This window comes from Mesocricetus auratus, unplaced genomic scaffold (assembly GCF_017639785.1).
Source record: "Mesocricetus auratus isolate SY011 unplaced genomic scaffold, BCM_Maur_2.0 Super-Scaffold_4256, whole genome shotgun sequence".
In the NCBI taxonomy this organism is placed as follows: domain Eukaryota; kingdom Metazoa; phylum Chordata; class Mammalia; order Rodentia; family Cricetidae; genus Mesocricetus; species Mesocricetus auratus.
Window position 1 is genome coordinate 97,063,093 of NW_024429182.1, and position 15,457 is coordinate 97,078,549.

Sequence of the window (15,457 nt, forward strand, 5' to 3'; positions counted from 1 at the left end):
GAAAGCAGCTGCCAGAAATGTTCATGAATTAATAACTCTAGTGATATGGGCAGCGTCCACTGATGCAAATTTAAGTGAACAAAACAGAACACTGAGCATGGTTTCAACAATTCACAGATTACCTACGCCTTTGAAAAAGAGTTGGAAGGAGTCCTGGGGATATTCCCCTCAGGGAACCAGGGTCTGGGGGTGGGGTGTTTCTTTTTAAAACAAAATTCTTTTTGAGACAGTCTCAAGTAGACCTGGCTGGCCTTGGACTTACTACATAGCCAAAGATCATCTCAAATTTCTTATCCTGTCTGTACCTCCCAAGTGCAGAGATCGTATGCTTGTACCATTATTGGTACATACGCAGGATTTATGCAGTGCTGAGAAAAGAACGCAAGGCTTCGTGTTTGTGCAGCCAGGCAAGCACTCCACCAAGTACCAAATAAATAAGCTACATGTGCAACACGCACGCACACACACACACACACACACACACACACACACACACACACACACGGTTCTTGCTATTCACCCCAGACTGGCCTCAAGCTCTTGAGTTTAAGTGATCCTCCTGCCTCAGCATCCCTAATAGAAACAGTTGGGACTTCAGGCATGCACCACTTCTCCAGGTTATAATTTTTGGATTCTCTTACTATTACTATAACATTTATGAAATATAAAAAACACCATTTCATCTTGTTCATCTGTAATCCTAACACATAGGAAATTAATGCAGGAGAATAAATTAACTTGATAACAGCTTGGCTATAGGGAGACCTGTCAAAAAAATAAACACTTTGGTATCCTAACTAGCTCTATCCAGGCCAGGCGGTAGTGATGCACCACCTAGTGGCACATGCCTTTTTGTTACTGCTTTTGGTTTTCGAGACAGGGTTTCTCTGTGTGTCCCTGGTTATCCTGGAACTCGCTCTGTAGACCAGGCCTCAAACTCACAGAACCAGCTGCCTCTGCCTCCCGAGTGCTGGGATTAAAGGCGTGTGTCACTACAGGCCAGTGATAAAGCTCTTTTTTAAAAGAAACTTTAATTGTCTATACAATCAAATATTTCTTCAGCCCCAACTGCCTTTCTAGCCTTATAAATCACAATTCACTTTGAAAGAACAAAGAGCAACAACAAAAGTAGTAGTAGCAGTTCTGTCCAGAACCTCAGGACCTTGCTCCCGGACCTGAAAGCCCAGGCTCCTCAGACTGAGCCTGACACTGTGGGCTGACACCAGGTTACTTGGAAATGCTCAGCAGTATCTGGCTTTCGTGCCACTATGGCCGTTGAGACTGACTCTGTGCTAGGAGTAGGAACCAGAAGGGCCTTAGGCCACCCACTCTTGGGCCAGGGCAGAAGCAGGCAATGACAACCCTGAAGGGTCAGGGCAGAGACAGAAGAAAGCGTAACTATAGGCAAAGGGAAACACAGCAAAGGCAAAACCTAAAGAAAGCCGGATGGGCAGGTGGTACCCAGCTGAAAGAGGGAAGACGCTCTTGGCAGAGGCTGGTGCAAGCTGGGAACCAGAAACGGCTGGATGAGGGGAGGAGAAGGTACACGCAGCTGCCCGAGGTAACTTGAGTCCCCAGAGTGAACAGGGGTAAGGCAGGAAATGGAGCTGTCCCTTGGGTGCTCAGCCCGTTCATTCATTCATCCATTCAGCAACTGTTAATGGGGTGCCCACTGTGCCAGGTTCTGTGCTAGTGGTTTGACAGCTTTGCCCGTTCTATGGGAAGTCAGAGTCCCATAGTGAATGGTGACTTGGAAAAATGAGCAGAGGAACCAGCCTAGAGCCAGTGCAGCCCCAAGTCCACCCCGAATTGGGCTCTGTTCTGTGAGGAACCAAGGAATGGAAGATGGGCAAGCACTCAGCCAGATGAGGCCTCTGTGCCAGAGGCTGGGACTTATGGGGTATGTGTGGGATAGGGAGGGGACCCTGGAGCAGGTTTTGCTTGGGGTGGACCTACTGGACGGGTATGAAGAACACACATGCTGACAGAGATAGAGTCTCTGACCCCCTCTTCCAGCACAGTACTCACACCTAGAAAATGTCCATTGGTCCCCACAGCCTTCCCCTCTGAAGGAAAGGGGTTTGGTAGCCACTACCTGCAACTCAGCTTTTCTCTGGAAGGGCACTCCCAAGACTGGTGAAGGAGGGACATCCTGCCACGTCTCCCATCTCCTGCATACAGAGCTCCCTGCGAGGACCCACCCAGGTCCTTCTCTGCTGCTCTCCATCCAGGGCTGGGTGACTCATCCCTGCTCTGCCTGGTGCCCTCCCTCCCACCGGTCTCCAGCAGCATCCCTGGACACCACCCCCACCTCCTGCTTCAGCAGGAGGCCCAGCTCTAAGCAGTGATGAAGGCTGCAGAGGCTAACCTCCTGTTCTGTCCTTCTGCCTTCCCACTCCTACCCTGAGGAAGGTGGAGACAGATGAAGAAGGGAGAGCTGGGAAACAGGTATAATGGGGAGGTAGAAGAAATGGGATGAGGAACCAGGAAAGTAGACAAGACAGGATAGGGGCTGCTAGTGGACACTGAGACAGACTTAGACAAACCACTCCCCGGGGCCAGGGCCACCATGAATAATGATCCCTAAAGATCTAGCAAGCACCAGACAGCTTCCTCAGTAGCCTCCTGGGCATCAAGCTCCAGACAGCCCCCAGGCCACTGGGTTCCCCATGTCCTTCACTAGCTTATCAGCTGTCCAAATTGCCTGTTCCCTTAGTGCCCGGAACCTGAGCTTGGCGCTGGACTATCCGGGCAAGTCCTCTTTGCCATCAGGCAGGCCCCACCATCACGGCTTGGCCTCTGTAGTCACAACCTCCTTTCAAGTCTCCAGGTTTCCAAGTCCATTGGCCCCCTGAAGCCAGCGAGTTTCCTAAACCCTAGAACTGAACGGCACTGCCAAACTTGAAAGCCTCTACGTCATCCCCTAGCTTCAGGAGCAAATCCACCTGCCCTGCCTCCCTTCCTCCTCAGCCTCAGTGTGCACACCTGCCCCGTCGAGGAACTCCTCACAGACCTCCAGAATCCTCCTCGTCCCCTCCCCTATCCCCAGTCTGTCAGTCACTGGTCTCAGCCCAACACTGTCCCAGCACTCCTTTGAAGCTGTCCTTGTCTCTCCACCAGGCTCGTAGGCTCTGGTGAGGAGGGCCCACATCTCACCCCCCATCCCCAACACAATAGCTGGCAGAGTAGGTAGATAACAAAAGAAGAGGTTTGCCAAATGAATAAACAACCGAGGCAGGGAAAGCAAAAAAGCAGAAGGAGGAAGAGAGGCAAGCAGAGTCATCAGGGGCACTGGGCAGGGAGAAAAGAACAGAGACAGGGTTGGAAAGGGGAGAGCCGGAGACCCAGAGCCCAGCCAGAGGCAGACAAAGAAGAAGCAGGAAGGGGAAGCCATGGCAGAGCCAGAGCTGCACCAGGGGGCAGGAGCTGCCAGGAGACAGCTGAGCAGACATAATTGGATCAGAGACAACTCTGCTCCTGCAGTGAGGGGGTGATGCCAGACACAGAAACACACACAGCCTCACACTTGGCACACACATGCACTCAGTGTGGAATGACCCAAACTTCTCAGGTGCCTGCTTGGGATTGGGGAACCTTGCACCTGCTTGTGGGGGCTCACAGTTCATGTCTGAAGGCTGTGTCACACACAGACACCCACAATCCAGTTCTGTCCACAGACGCCCAGCCGGAGAACCCTCCACCCCCACCACATCACCCTGTGCTCAGAACAGAGCCACCCTCTGGTATCTTCTTAGTTGTTTGCTTCTGTTTTGCTTGGCTCTCTGTCAGAACACGACCCTCATAACAACAGGGTCTGATAAGTATGATTTGACGCCAAATCCCTGCCTAACACAATGCCTGGCATACAGTATGCACTCCTTAAATGCATGGACTCTTGCGATACCTACCCCAGGACAGAAAGATTCTAGAGATGTGGCATGCGCCTGTCTTCCGGGAACCCAGGCTGAAAGGCAGGAAGGCAGTGTACGCTAAAGTCCAGAGAGGGGCAGGGAGAAGGCTCAGCAGGTAAAGGTACCAGCCACTAAGACTGAGGACCTGAGTTCAAGCTGTGGGACCTGCATGGAAGGAGAGAAGCAACTTGAGCAAGCTGTCCTCTGACCTCCATACCCCTTGCCTTGGCATGTGCATGCTATGTACACATACACATAAAAGTAAATACATAAATAAAGCCCCAGAGAAACAGCACCAGCTGCCCCAGCCACTGACCCCAGGCTCCATTTAATGGCAAGAGTGTGTATTTGGCATGAGACTCTCCATTCCCATTAGGAACCTACAGCGTCTACACCAACAGAAGAGTGCTAGAAAAGGACATAAAGGGCACAGAGGGTTGGGGACACTGCCAACCTGACACTCTGAGCTGTGTCCCTCCACCTGTAGTCAGAGGATACTCATCTGCCCGGCTAAGGGGTCTGAGCCGTGATCGGGTTCTATTCCCATCTATGCTGTTGGCCACCTGGCACCCAGGCCTGTGGGAATACTCCAGAGGGGCCCAGTCTAAGTCTCAGACCTCCTGGAGTCGCGTCTCCAGGGTCAGGGTCCCCAGGGCTCTGGCTCCAGGTGGTCCAGCCAGGCTTGGAGGCACCAGGGAAGAAAGAGAACCCAGCTGTCTCTAGGACTCGCTCCTTTCTCTCATCTCCTGAAACTTTAAACACTCTCGGCTGGAAACTGAGCCGAGGCTCGTTAAAGTTTAAAAGCTGGAGCCTGGGGAACTGGGTGTGGGGGGCACTAAGTCAGCCTAGGAGCGGGGGCTCGCCTACCCCCAGCAGGGACACAGCCTGGAGGCACACCACCCACTGTCAGGACAGGCCCACAAGATGCGTCCCACCATCTTCCACCTTAGCCCCTCAGAGTCACAGTTTGCCCTTTGTCACCCCTCCTAATCTTTCCGGACTGAGCCCAAGCCGCACTGCCCACACCCCTGCTTCAGTATAGACGGTACCATTGCCCAAACAGATGCAACAGCCGCAGCATCCTCCCCTCACAGCAAAACCCTGACACGATAAGACCCCTAGTCCAGATAGCCAAAGGCCTGCTCTACCTCCCAAAGGCCTGTCCTGTCTCCCTGTGCCAATACTCCTGATGTCACACTCCTGTTCTCTCTCCTCCCAATTGCAAAGCCACCACCTAGGTGTTGTACTCCAGGAAGCCTTTCCTGAACCCGAAGACTGGCCAGCTCAGTCATTAGCCACTCTGGGTTCAACTGGGAGCCCCTTGATTCCCCACTGTCCCCTAATTCCAGCATGGGCCCAGGTAGAGAGGTTATCCAGTGGTAACTGAAGCAACAGAGTGAACACAGGCAAGCTGACCCTTCTATAACATGAGGAAGTGGAGGCAGCCTGCTCAGGGCCACTCAGCAAAGACTGTGGGTCCTTCCTCTGTTTTCTCTTGTAGAGCTTCAAGCAGGCACCTCAGCCAGAGCGCCATCTCAACACCTCCAGTGACCACTTACCACGCCCCTTTTCCGTGAACCTTCCCCACAGCACAGACTGTCAACTCCCTGGACACCTCTCTGGGACTCTGTTCCCCAGGACAGCTCTAGAGGACCCTTCTTCCAGGTGTCCTATGTCAGCTCAGGCTACAGTCAAGGCAGGAATCTTCAGAGCTCCTCCTGGATGCAGAGCACCCACCTAGGGGCCTCTTGGCTGGCGCAGACTACCAAGGCCTTAATTGACCATCCTTATCCCATGCCCTGCCGTGAAGTCTCATCACCTTCCCTGGCCTAAGGTTAGGACCGCCTCTACAAACCACCTGTCCAGAGACATCCTGCAGAGATGAGCTAACTGACCCTAGAGAGCCTGAGGTCAAGCCAGGACCCAGAGCTCCACAGTTCCTAAAACCCTATGAGCTCCCACCCTTGCCGCTACAGATAAGAAAACAGACCCAGAAAGGTGAAATGACCCCTCAGATCACATAGTGAGAAGTGGACTCTTACCCAGTTGGGTCCCCTCCAAGGTGTCCTCTCACAATGACACAGCACTGAGAGAGACCCAAGGACAGAGGGTGAGTCTCCATGGGGTTCTGGAGACAGAAAGGCCCAACAGGACTGAGAGCCCGGCCAAAGGGCAGAGAGAAGACAGCTTTGTGTGTGCATGGGGGGGGGAGACAGGACCTAGGTTCTGATCCAGTTTCAGCCACTTCTAACTGTTGGGTCTTGCACAGTGAACTCCTGTTCTGAGCCTCCATTTTTCCACATCTGTCCCATTGGATTGATGAGTCCAACCCTACCAGACAATGGCAGACTCACTAAGACAAATAAAATAAAATTAAATAAAATAGGCAGCAGCCCTGGCCTTATGCACCTAACCCCTTGTCTTTCCCAGGGCAGCTTAGAGTCTCAGACTCTTAAGAGTAAGAAGGTCAACCAGGCGTTGGTGGTGAATGCCTTCAATCCCAGCACTTGGGAGGTGGATCTCTGTGAGTTTGAGGCCAGTCTGGTCTACAAGAGCTAGTTCCAGGACAGCCTCCAAAGCCACAGAGAAACCCTGTCTGGAGAAAAAAAAAAGAGTAACAAGGTCTTCAGAGATCCCTGAGTAAGCCCCATATGTCACAGGAGAATGTAGTGCTCATGAGATGGGAACCTTTGGATATTGTTTTGAGAGACTGTTCCCCCAGGTGCCTGTGGCATGGGGCAGATGGACAGTGAGCCAGGTCCAGAAGGGGATAACAAGAGCTTCCTCCAAAGGAGAGGGAAGGACTACAGCAGACAGGTCCCCATTATCCAGTTTCCAGCAACCAGAGGTCCTCGGACATACACCCTCAAGAACTCTCTCACACCTGCTCTAACTCCAAGCCCCCAGAGCCTCTAACACCAGTCTGTTCTTGTCACAGGTGCTGGTTCCTATTAGACTCTGTGCTTGCTCACAAACATATGTCTTGTACAATAGGCCTGGACCCACTTAGGATTGTCTTCCCTTTCTCCAATAAGGTCTGAAAGCATTAGGAAGAATCCAGGAGTCCTCCTCCTCCTCCTGGTGCAGTAGGCACCAGAAGAATCCAGGAGTCCTCTTCTTCTCCTTCCTCCTCCCAACACAGTAGGCATCAGAAGACCTGAGCACGAGTCATCCAGAGCATAACCGCCAGGGCTGCCCCTCATCTCTCGCCCATGTTCCAGCCATCGAGTTCAGAGGTCCTTCAAGTCAGGAAGGTCCAATGGCAGATGACCAGACAGCCCAGAGAATGAAAGGGATGTGCCTCGGTCACATACAGCAAAAGGATGCCAGACTTGATGGTTTCCTGAATGGCCAAGAAATGTTTTGTTTCTCCCAGTGAGGGGAAGCAGGTTCTAAGCAGTCCTCTGCCTTGTGTCTGGGTTCCATGTTCGGCATCTGCCCCGGCACCACGCCTAGACTTGCAGGCAACACTGTCTGCCTTCTGTCCACTACCCAGAGCCCAGTGCAGGCCCGAAGCCAGGCCAGGCCAGAGGCCAGGAGGGAGGAAAAGAGTAGGTAGCCTCTATCAACCCTTTTCCTCTGTCCTGGCTCTGATTGCTAGGTCCAGAGCCATGGTGGCTTCCAGGGACCTTTGGACACAGATACAGGGAGAAGAGCAGGATAAAATCGATCAAGTAAATAGGAAGGCACCATCCCCTACACACACACAATCACAGAGTACAGGGCATGCCCTGGAGCAGGGCAGGGGACAAACATCTCAACAAAAACAGGAGATGAGTCCCAGCCTCCTGAAGTGACCCAGTGATTCCTGGGTCTCTGGCTTCTACCTGGCCTTGGCAACAGTCACTCACCCCTCTGGGCCTCAGCTTTGTCATCCATCAAACAAGAATGGGATGATGAGAACATCATGTCCTTCAGATCTTCAAAGAGTTATTGATGGGGTTGAAGGTCAGAGTTGCCTAAGATGCGAGTTCGTCACTCTGGAGCATGCTGCCCTGGGTTGCACTCTTGCCTGGGTTGCAGGGTGCCCCTTCTTTTGGTCCGCATTTCTTAGTAGCAGAGACAAACTGATGACTCCCTAGGACTGGCCTGAGGCTAAATCAGATAACCAAGAGAAAATGCATGGCCAAGAGCAGGGTGCTTATCAGAAACAGGATTAACTGTGTGGCAACTGGAAGTCCTGGAATCTAGGGACAGGAAGCTCAGAGACTTCTGCTCATCTTCCAGAGTTCCATCTGCTGTGCTGGGAGGGGCAGGCAGGGGTGGCTTAGCCATAACTAAGGTGTCAGTCTCCCCTGAGCCTAGGTTCTGCAGTGGGAAATGGGTCTGAGACAGCCTGGAAGAAGAATTAGAGATAAGATTAGACTTGGGGGCTAACCCATCAAGAGACGCTCTAAGCTCTCTCTTGGGACTTAGCCATGTGACTACATGCTGGCCCCTGGCATTCTCTGGTCCTCAGATCCAACCTGCACCCCACTGTAGGAGGATGGGATTACAAAGCGGATTGTACAAAGGTCTGTCTGGTACCCCAGCCTCTGCTCAGCAGGTGAAGCACTGCAACATGTATGTTGGAGAAAACATATGTCCTTCCCAGAAGCCCATGACGCCACAGCTTTTTCAAATATTTTCCATGCTCAAGTCTGATCTAGCCACAGGAGTCTGTTTGAGGCAGCTTGGTCCCTATACCTGCCAACTCCGGTCCTAGGCAAGGCTGGGTTTATTCATTAACCAAGCCAGATGGAGGAGGCAGCTCCGCCCTATTGACAAAAGGTAGGCGTACCCACCCCCCCATACACTCACACACACACACACACACACACACACACACACACACACACACACACACACACTCCCTAGAGAGCCAGCCCTGTAAGGAAGTCATACTTCCCAGCCCTGCGTACCGCTGGTTTTAAGCCTTTCTCAGTCAGAGTCCACCACCTTTCACTTTGTTCCTATGTCTGCCTTTCCCAGCATCACTGTCCTGGATGCTGTGGGAGAAGCCTGCATGCAGGCAGCAACATGTTGACCTACTAACTGCCTCCCCCCACACCAACCAGGCTCGGACCTAGGCTAGGCCCTGGAGAAGCTCCATTCCAGGGTCTTTACGGCTGGGCAGGGGCTCGGAGGAAGGAGGTATGCACAGAAACCCAGAGGAAGTCAGTTGGCCAGGGCATACAGAGACAGTCACAGAGGCCAAAGGGACAGCAGGAAGAAGAGCAGGCCAATCGTGAGGGGACAGGTGGATAAAACTGTAAATGATTAAAGCAAGGCAGCAAAGCAGAGGGCCACAGGGGAAAGGCCAGCACCTCAGGCTCTGGTGTGAGGACAGGAGTCACAGACCAGCCCTAGGCAGGAGAGAGCCTGTTAAGTCCAGTGCCCTGACCTCTAAGAACAAGAATGCATCTCGGCCTGACCCAGAGCAGCTGAACGGTGCAAAGGAATGGCCTTTCAGGAACCTTCTAAAGGGAAGTTCACACCCTGAAATGTGGCACTCACAACAAAACCACATGTGTGGGGGACAGCTCCTGGGGCCCCTAGACCAGGATCTCTGCCCATCAAACCCTAAGCCTGTCCTGTCGCGACAGAGAGGAGAATCATGGGACTGGGAGGAGGGGAGATGGCAGCAGAGCGGCTGAGGACAACTGCTTTCCGAACTGTTTTCCCGTGGCCCTGAGTCCCTGCCTCCCCTAGCTCACTCACTTCCCTGTGGCTCAGGGAAGGGAGCCCAAGGCCTGCTGGAGACTGAGGCTGGTGGCAGGGACAGGGAGGACTGGAGGGATCAAGCAGGAAGGAATCTCATCCTTGGCACCCAAGAGTGCAGAGAGGAGAGCAGAAAAACCCATCTCAGGCTAGAGAACCAGTGAAGGAGCAAAGGGGCCATTCTCCTGGCTAGTGAATCAAGCTGGGGATCCAAGTGGAAGCTACTCTGGAAGAGATATCCCTGAGAGAAACTATTCCCCCTAAGTGGGCCTGGCCACCACCTACATCACCCAAACAGTCAGGCATGCCTGGGTTAGAGCGCAGTGAGCCAGGTAAGTCATATCCACAAGCCCTATCTGGGCCTCAGTTAGCCCATGTGTGTAATGCTGTGGGTCCCTGGCCTGAGTCAGGACAAGAAGACTCCTGCGAAAAGTGTTAGGGAGCCGAGGAGGCTGCAGCTACCATAGGGCAACCCTACCTTGATCTTGTGCAGAGTCCGATCCATCTCCACAGCCTGCACCCACACAGCCACGCCGGCCTTGCTGTAGGTCAGGTTCCAGCCCACCTCGGCCTCACACTCTGACCGGAAGCTGCGAAAGTCCTGGTCATCGGGCACCTGGACACTTTCGCGGCCCAAGGCGGGCCGAGGCCCTTGGGATTCCGTTGAGGCAGCTGGCTTCTCCATAGGGAGCGTGGGGAGGCCCGGGGCCCTGGTCCTAGCCCGACTCTCCTGGGTCCTCCGCGGAGGCTCCGACAACGTCGACGCGGCTGCAGATGCTGACGCCACCTTCCTGGGACCTGCAAGACCGGTTTGGGGACCAGAGTCAGTGCGCTGGGGGTGCGGGTGGGGCTACCCGGGGTCCCGGGCCAGCGGACAGCTAGAGAAGGGCAGGTGCTGGCCACGGGGCGACAGTAGACCGGCACAGGACAGTCACTAGAGCCACCCTCCCACAAGGACCGACCTTACACTTCCCTGGAGCGGCCGTGGGGTTGCTGCGTAGCGGGTGCAGGAGCCCGTGGGAGCGGAGCAGGACCCTGGGGATCGCAGGTGCGGGTCTGGCACGGAGTCCCCGCGCGGCGCTGGCCGGACTCGCTCAACTAACTCGGCAGCGAGCCGCGCGGGGCCACGGTGGGGGCGGGGCGTGGTGGCCGAGTCTCACCTGTGCGGGCTTCTCTGCCGGGGCCCGCCGGGGCCGGGGTGCGAGCTCCTCCGCCGCCGCCGCTGCTGCCCGGGCGACCGGGGGCCGCGCGGGGGCCCTAGGGGGAGGAGCAGTGGGTCCCGCCGCCGGCCCTGCCCCGCCCCGCGCCCCCCGCCCCGCGCGCCCCCTCTGCCTTCCTCCCTCCCCGCTAGGCTCGGGGCTCCGGGGCTCCGCTCTCCTCGCTCGGTATTTTCCAGGCTGCGGAGGTAAGAGCTGCGGGAGCACCGAGCCCCGCCCCGCCCCGCCCCGCCGGGTCCTAGCGCCCGCCCCCGTGAGCCCCGGGGAAGGGGCAAGGTCCGGGAGGGGTTGTAGACCAGCTGAGGACTGGGAACCCTTGAGCAGTAGCCGCTGTAGCGAAGTAGCAAAGTAACATGGGCTCTCAGAGTAAGAACAAGCGGCAGAGAGGGATTCTGGAAGTTAACTGTGAGGCGCTTCTCTCCTCCCTGCTCCCACCCTTCCAGGTACATGCTTCTACGACAGTCTGTTCACACTCACACACACACACACACACACACACACACACACACACACACACACCCATGACAATCGAGAGACTAGTAGGACGAGGGATGGCAGCCCCTGAATAACTTAGGAAGGCCACAGCTTGCAACCCCCAACAACCAAGAGCATTATAAGCCTCCACACACCCAACTCCACTCCCAGTAGGGTGTGCAACCCCAGCCAGAAGTTGATCCAACTTAAAAGGCTCAAGGTTCACAGGCTGGCCAGAATTTGGCAAAATTTCCACATCAGTCTCACTCTGGCCTGAGAAATAGGACCTGAACCAAGACCCCCCTACAGTCCCTACTTAGTTCTCAGCATCCACCCTCTTTAGCGCTCATCCCATAGACTACACCGGCTCTCAAAAGCACAGGGCCCCAGATCCCTGGAGCTCTCCTATCCCTCCCCCTGCAGAACAGAGTGGCCCAAAGCCCCACTCTATAGTCTGGTGTAAGGTCTGGCTGCTAACTCCTCTGCCCACTCCTCCATCCTGGGAGCCCAGGGCCTGCTGGGTCCTTGGGTCAGTTCTGCCCCATCTACTGGGTGTGAACTGAAGCCAGGGACTCAATTTTTCCAGGGCCAGGCCAGTAGGAGTGTGAAAGGCTGTTCCTGTCACTGGTCCTGAGCCACAGGAGAGCAGGGAAGGCCTTTGCTGCGCTTGCCCCTCTGGATAAGCTGCTAAAAGGAGTAAGTGACCACCATTGACCTAGTGCTGGAGTGAGCTAATGGCTGTCCCCACGGGAGCCAGGTCATTAAGCTTCTGCCACCCAGGACTCCTTGCTGCGCCCTTCGCATTCCTTCCCTGGGCCCTCGGAAGTCACCTCCTAGCTTCACCATGCAGAGTTCTTTTCTTACAGGCGTTAAGAGAAAGCTAAGGAGTCAGCACTGTGCGTTCACAAATAGATGTGGGTTTTGTTCTTTTTTTTTTTTTTTTCCCTGAGGTGCTCAGGGCTCTGGAATGGTTGTAAATAGTGCAGTTTTTTAAATGAGCAGGAATCTGGGTGTGGTGGCACAGGCCTATAGTCCCAGCTACTTGGGAGACTGAGGCAGGAAGACACAAAGTTCAAGGCTTTCCTGGGCTACATACAGAGTTCCAAACAAGTGCAGGCAACAAAGTAAGACCTTCCCTCAAATGAAAATAAGTAAATAAATAAATAATAATAATCAGGGTGGAGGTTCTAACTTGGTGGTACAACTCTAGGTTTAACTGTTAGTTCCACAAATAAGATTAATTGGGAGCAAGCAGGTCCCCGTCAGACCTGTGCAATGACCTCAGATACCCAGGCCTCCCATCTGAAGCGAGGGAGGTAGCATCAGCTAATTACACAAACACGTCCTCTAAACCCACTCTTTAAGTGCCTGGGGATGAGTAGGTGGCATTGGGGGCTGGTTTTGGACTTTGGGAGGCCTCAGGCACTGAGTGTCTGAACCTTCTCTGCCCAAGTCTACCCTCCTCAAGCCTCAATGTGTTTGTGGTACCAGCGCTCCCAGGCTGGTGGGAGGCCCAAAGAGGACTCCAGCAAAGTCAAAGCCTGCTTTGTGACCTGGATCCTCAGGGATTGACCATGAGGTAGAGAAATGGCAGCAGTTGCCTGATGGCTTTTTGGGCCCCAGTAACATACTTCTGGGCAGATTGCAGGGTACTAAACCTCTCATGCCCGCTTCCAGTCTGGGGTGGTGGGGAGATAAGGCTGGGGTGAGATTAGGCAGTGGCTGTGAGGGCAAACTTACAAAAGAACCTCCCTAGCCCTACAGTGCAAGTCTGAGGTGAAGACAGCCAACTAGTGAGGGACAGATGACAGAAGCTAAGCTGTCACTCATATAACCTAGATTAAGAGCAAATCTTCTGTGCCTTGAGGGTCTATAATAGCAGGTGGACTGCTGGTAGATGAGCAGAAGGATGTCACTCATCTTACTGGTTAACTTTCCCATGCATGTCTTCCCCCACCAACACAGGAATTTAGTCATCCCTGGCTTTGAGGTTCTTGACAACCTCTTCAACATGACAGAGTAGCCTCAAATCCTATTGCACCACACCTTAGGCAGAGGGACAAAAGGGGAAAGCCAAGGAGATAGGGAACAAGCCTGGCAGAAGAGTCTGGACATGATGGCCCAGCCACCTGCTTCCCACAGCCTGGGTTCAAGCCCTAACAGTACCATTTCCTACATGTGTGACTGGAAGCAGCTCTCTCTCTCTCTCTCTCTCTCTCTCTCTCTCTCTCTCTCTCTCTCTCTCTCTCTCTCTCCCTCCCTCCCTCCCTCCCTCCCTCCTCTCAGTGCATTTCCCATCTGGAACATTAACTCCTGAGAATTACTACAGTGAAGACTTGTATATGTCTTTCACCCCTGGATAAGTAACCAGAAATACACTGGAAGAGGGGTAGAACAGAGAAGAACATATTGTCCAAAACTTTGGTTCTGATAAAACAAAAAGGCAAACAAAAGATTAAGGAAATATCATGGTGTGGTAGATTCTGGTGCAGGATTAAAAAGTGCAAAGATTGGCAAACAAGATGCCTGCTGTGCCCAGTCAGTGCCCAGAGTGATGGCCCTCTACAGAGGGTGGGTAAGTCGCCTCTGTAAGTTACATGTTAGAGGCTGGCCTGGCTCCTTTATGGCTCGCAGCTCCAAAAAGCTTGCACTGAACAGCTGCCATGGGGGTAGAAAGATGAGAGTTTATATGAGAGTCATCAGCAAACAGAGGCTCAGGAAATGGGAGGACTCAAGGCCCAGGCAGGCACCCAGCAAGCCTGGGCCTCACATGCACCCTCATAAAGAGGGCAAGTGCTTAAGGAGACCCTCAGTACCTCATCAAGGTTTATGCCAGACAGCTGTTGGTGCAGGGGCCATGCAGATCCTGCCAGAGCTACCCCTTTACCTGCTTCCTAATGCCCCCAGCCCCTGTACCAGTTCTAAAGACACTCAGACCGATATCATCTGGACCCACCCTGACAAGTAGAATCACCAAGGCCCAGAGAGCAGGGGCCATAGGGAATAAAACCCCAGAAGCTGGGTATGGTGGAATATGTTTGCAATCCTAGCACTTTCAAGGCAGAGGTAGGAGGTTCAAAAGGAATTCAAAGTCATCCTCACCTACACAGGCAGTTTGAAGCTAGCCTAGGTAGGCTACACAAAACAATGGGAAAAAAGGACCCGGTTCTCCCGACTCCAAGTCTGAACTTGCCCCACTCCAGTTGCATACCATCCTTTCTACTTGTGGGGACCTCAACAACTTTAAGTTATTACTTTAACAATTACCCTACACACAAACACACAATGCCTGCCACTCTGCTTTTGTTTGTGTGGACATGATCTAACTCTGTAGTCCAGCAGAAGTTGAGGCAGTCCTGCCTCAGCCCCCCAAATGATAGGATTACAGAGATGAATCACCCACACTCAGCCTTGACTTGAAGTAAGTGCCCACCCCCTACTCACCATCTAGCCAGACAGACAGACGGAGGCCTTTGGATGATAAATTACCTCCCCCCACGGGCCCCTTTTCCCCACCTTCCTCCTGGGGTAACCCTGTCTTCCACTAGGGTGGAGACTGTTGTCTAAGAAGTTGTCTAGGGCAACATGATAGTGCCCTGAAACCACTGTTCTAGATCAGACGGTCACTTGTGTGATGTCACCAGGAAATGGAACAGCGAGGTGGTTCCACACCCAGGCCCTCAGGTCAGAATACTTTCAGGCCTCCAAAGTGGGCTTGGCCTTGAGAGGGCCCTGTCCTATTACAGTGACAACAGGAGCTGTATGCAAGCCCCACGAGGTCCGGATCTAAGTGTTTACTCAGGGTGGGTCTCGTGGCACCGCTGGGCCTCACTGAGCAAACAGCACAAAACTGCCCTGAGGAAGCCACAGTCACCAAGCCAGTCACTTAAGGTTACCCACATCCTCATTCATGAAGACACTGTCACAGCCATATATTGTCACTTGCTGTCCCATCCAGGTTCCGCACAGAGATGCATCATCTCAGTCACATACATGGCCAGCCTGACACAAGGGCATGAACATGTACGATTACATACAGTATCAGAGTGAAGGTGCCAGGTGAAAAATGCAGGATGCCTAGTGAAATTTGAATTTCAGACACTCAACCAAATTGGGTGTGATGGCTCATGCCTTTAGTCTCAGCTCCCCAGAGGC

The 15,457-nt window shown here is 53.6% G+C and overlaps 1 protein-coding gene across 2 annotated transcripts in view; it reads right to left on the reverse strand.

The window, feature by feature from the left end:
* Stard10 (StAR related lipid transfer domain containing 10) overlaps nucleotides 1-14,881 on the reverse strand; it is a 29,836-nt gene extending 14,955 nt beyond the window's left edge. Inside the window, exons 1-3 of one of the 2 annotated variants that reach the window (XM_005074016.4) lie at nucleotides 14,747-14,881; nucleotides 10,772-10,868; nucleotides 10,090-10,409 (exon numbers count right to left, since the gene is read on the reverse strand). In XM_005074016.4, the coding sequence (XP_005074073.2) occupies nucleotides 10,090-10,409; nucleotides 10,772-10,868; nucleotides 14,747-14,749 (420 nt within the window). In that variant the 5' untranslated portion in view covers nucleotides 14,750-14,881. Of the gene's footprint in view, nucleotides 1-10,089; nucleotides 10,410-10,573; nucleotides 10,729-10,771; nucleotides 10,869-14,746 lie in introns of those variants that run through there. The other variant, XM_013116346.3, reaches the window with a different exon arrangement.
* Between the last annotated feature and the right edge of the window lie 576 nt (nucleotides 14,882-15,457).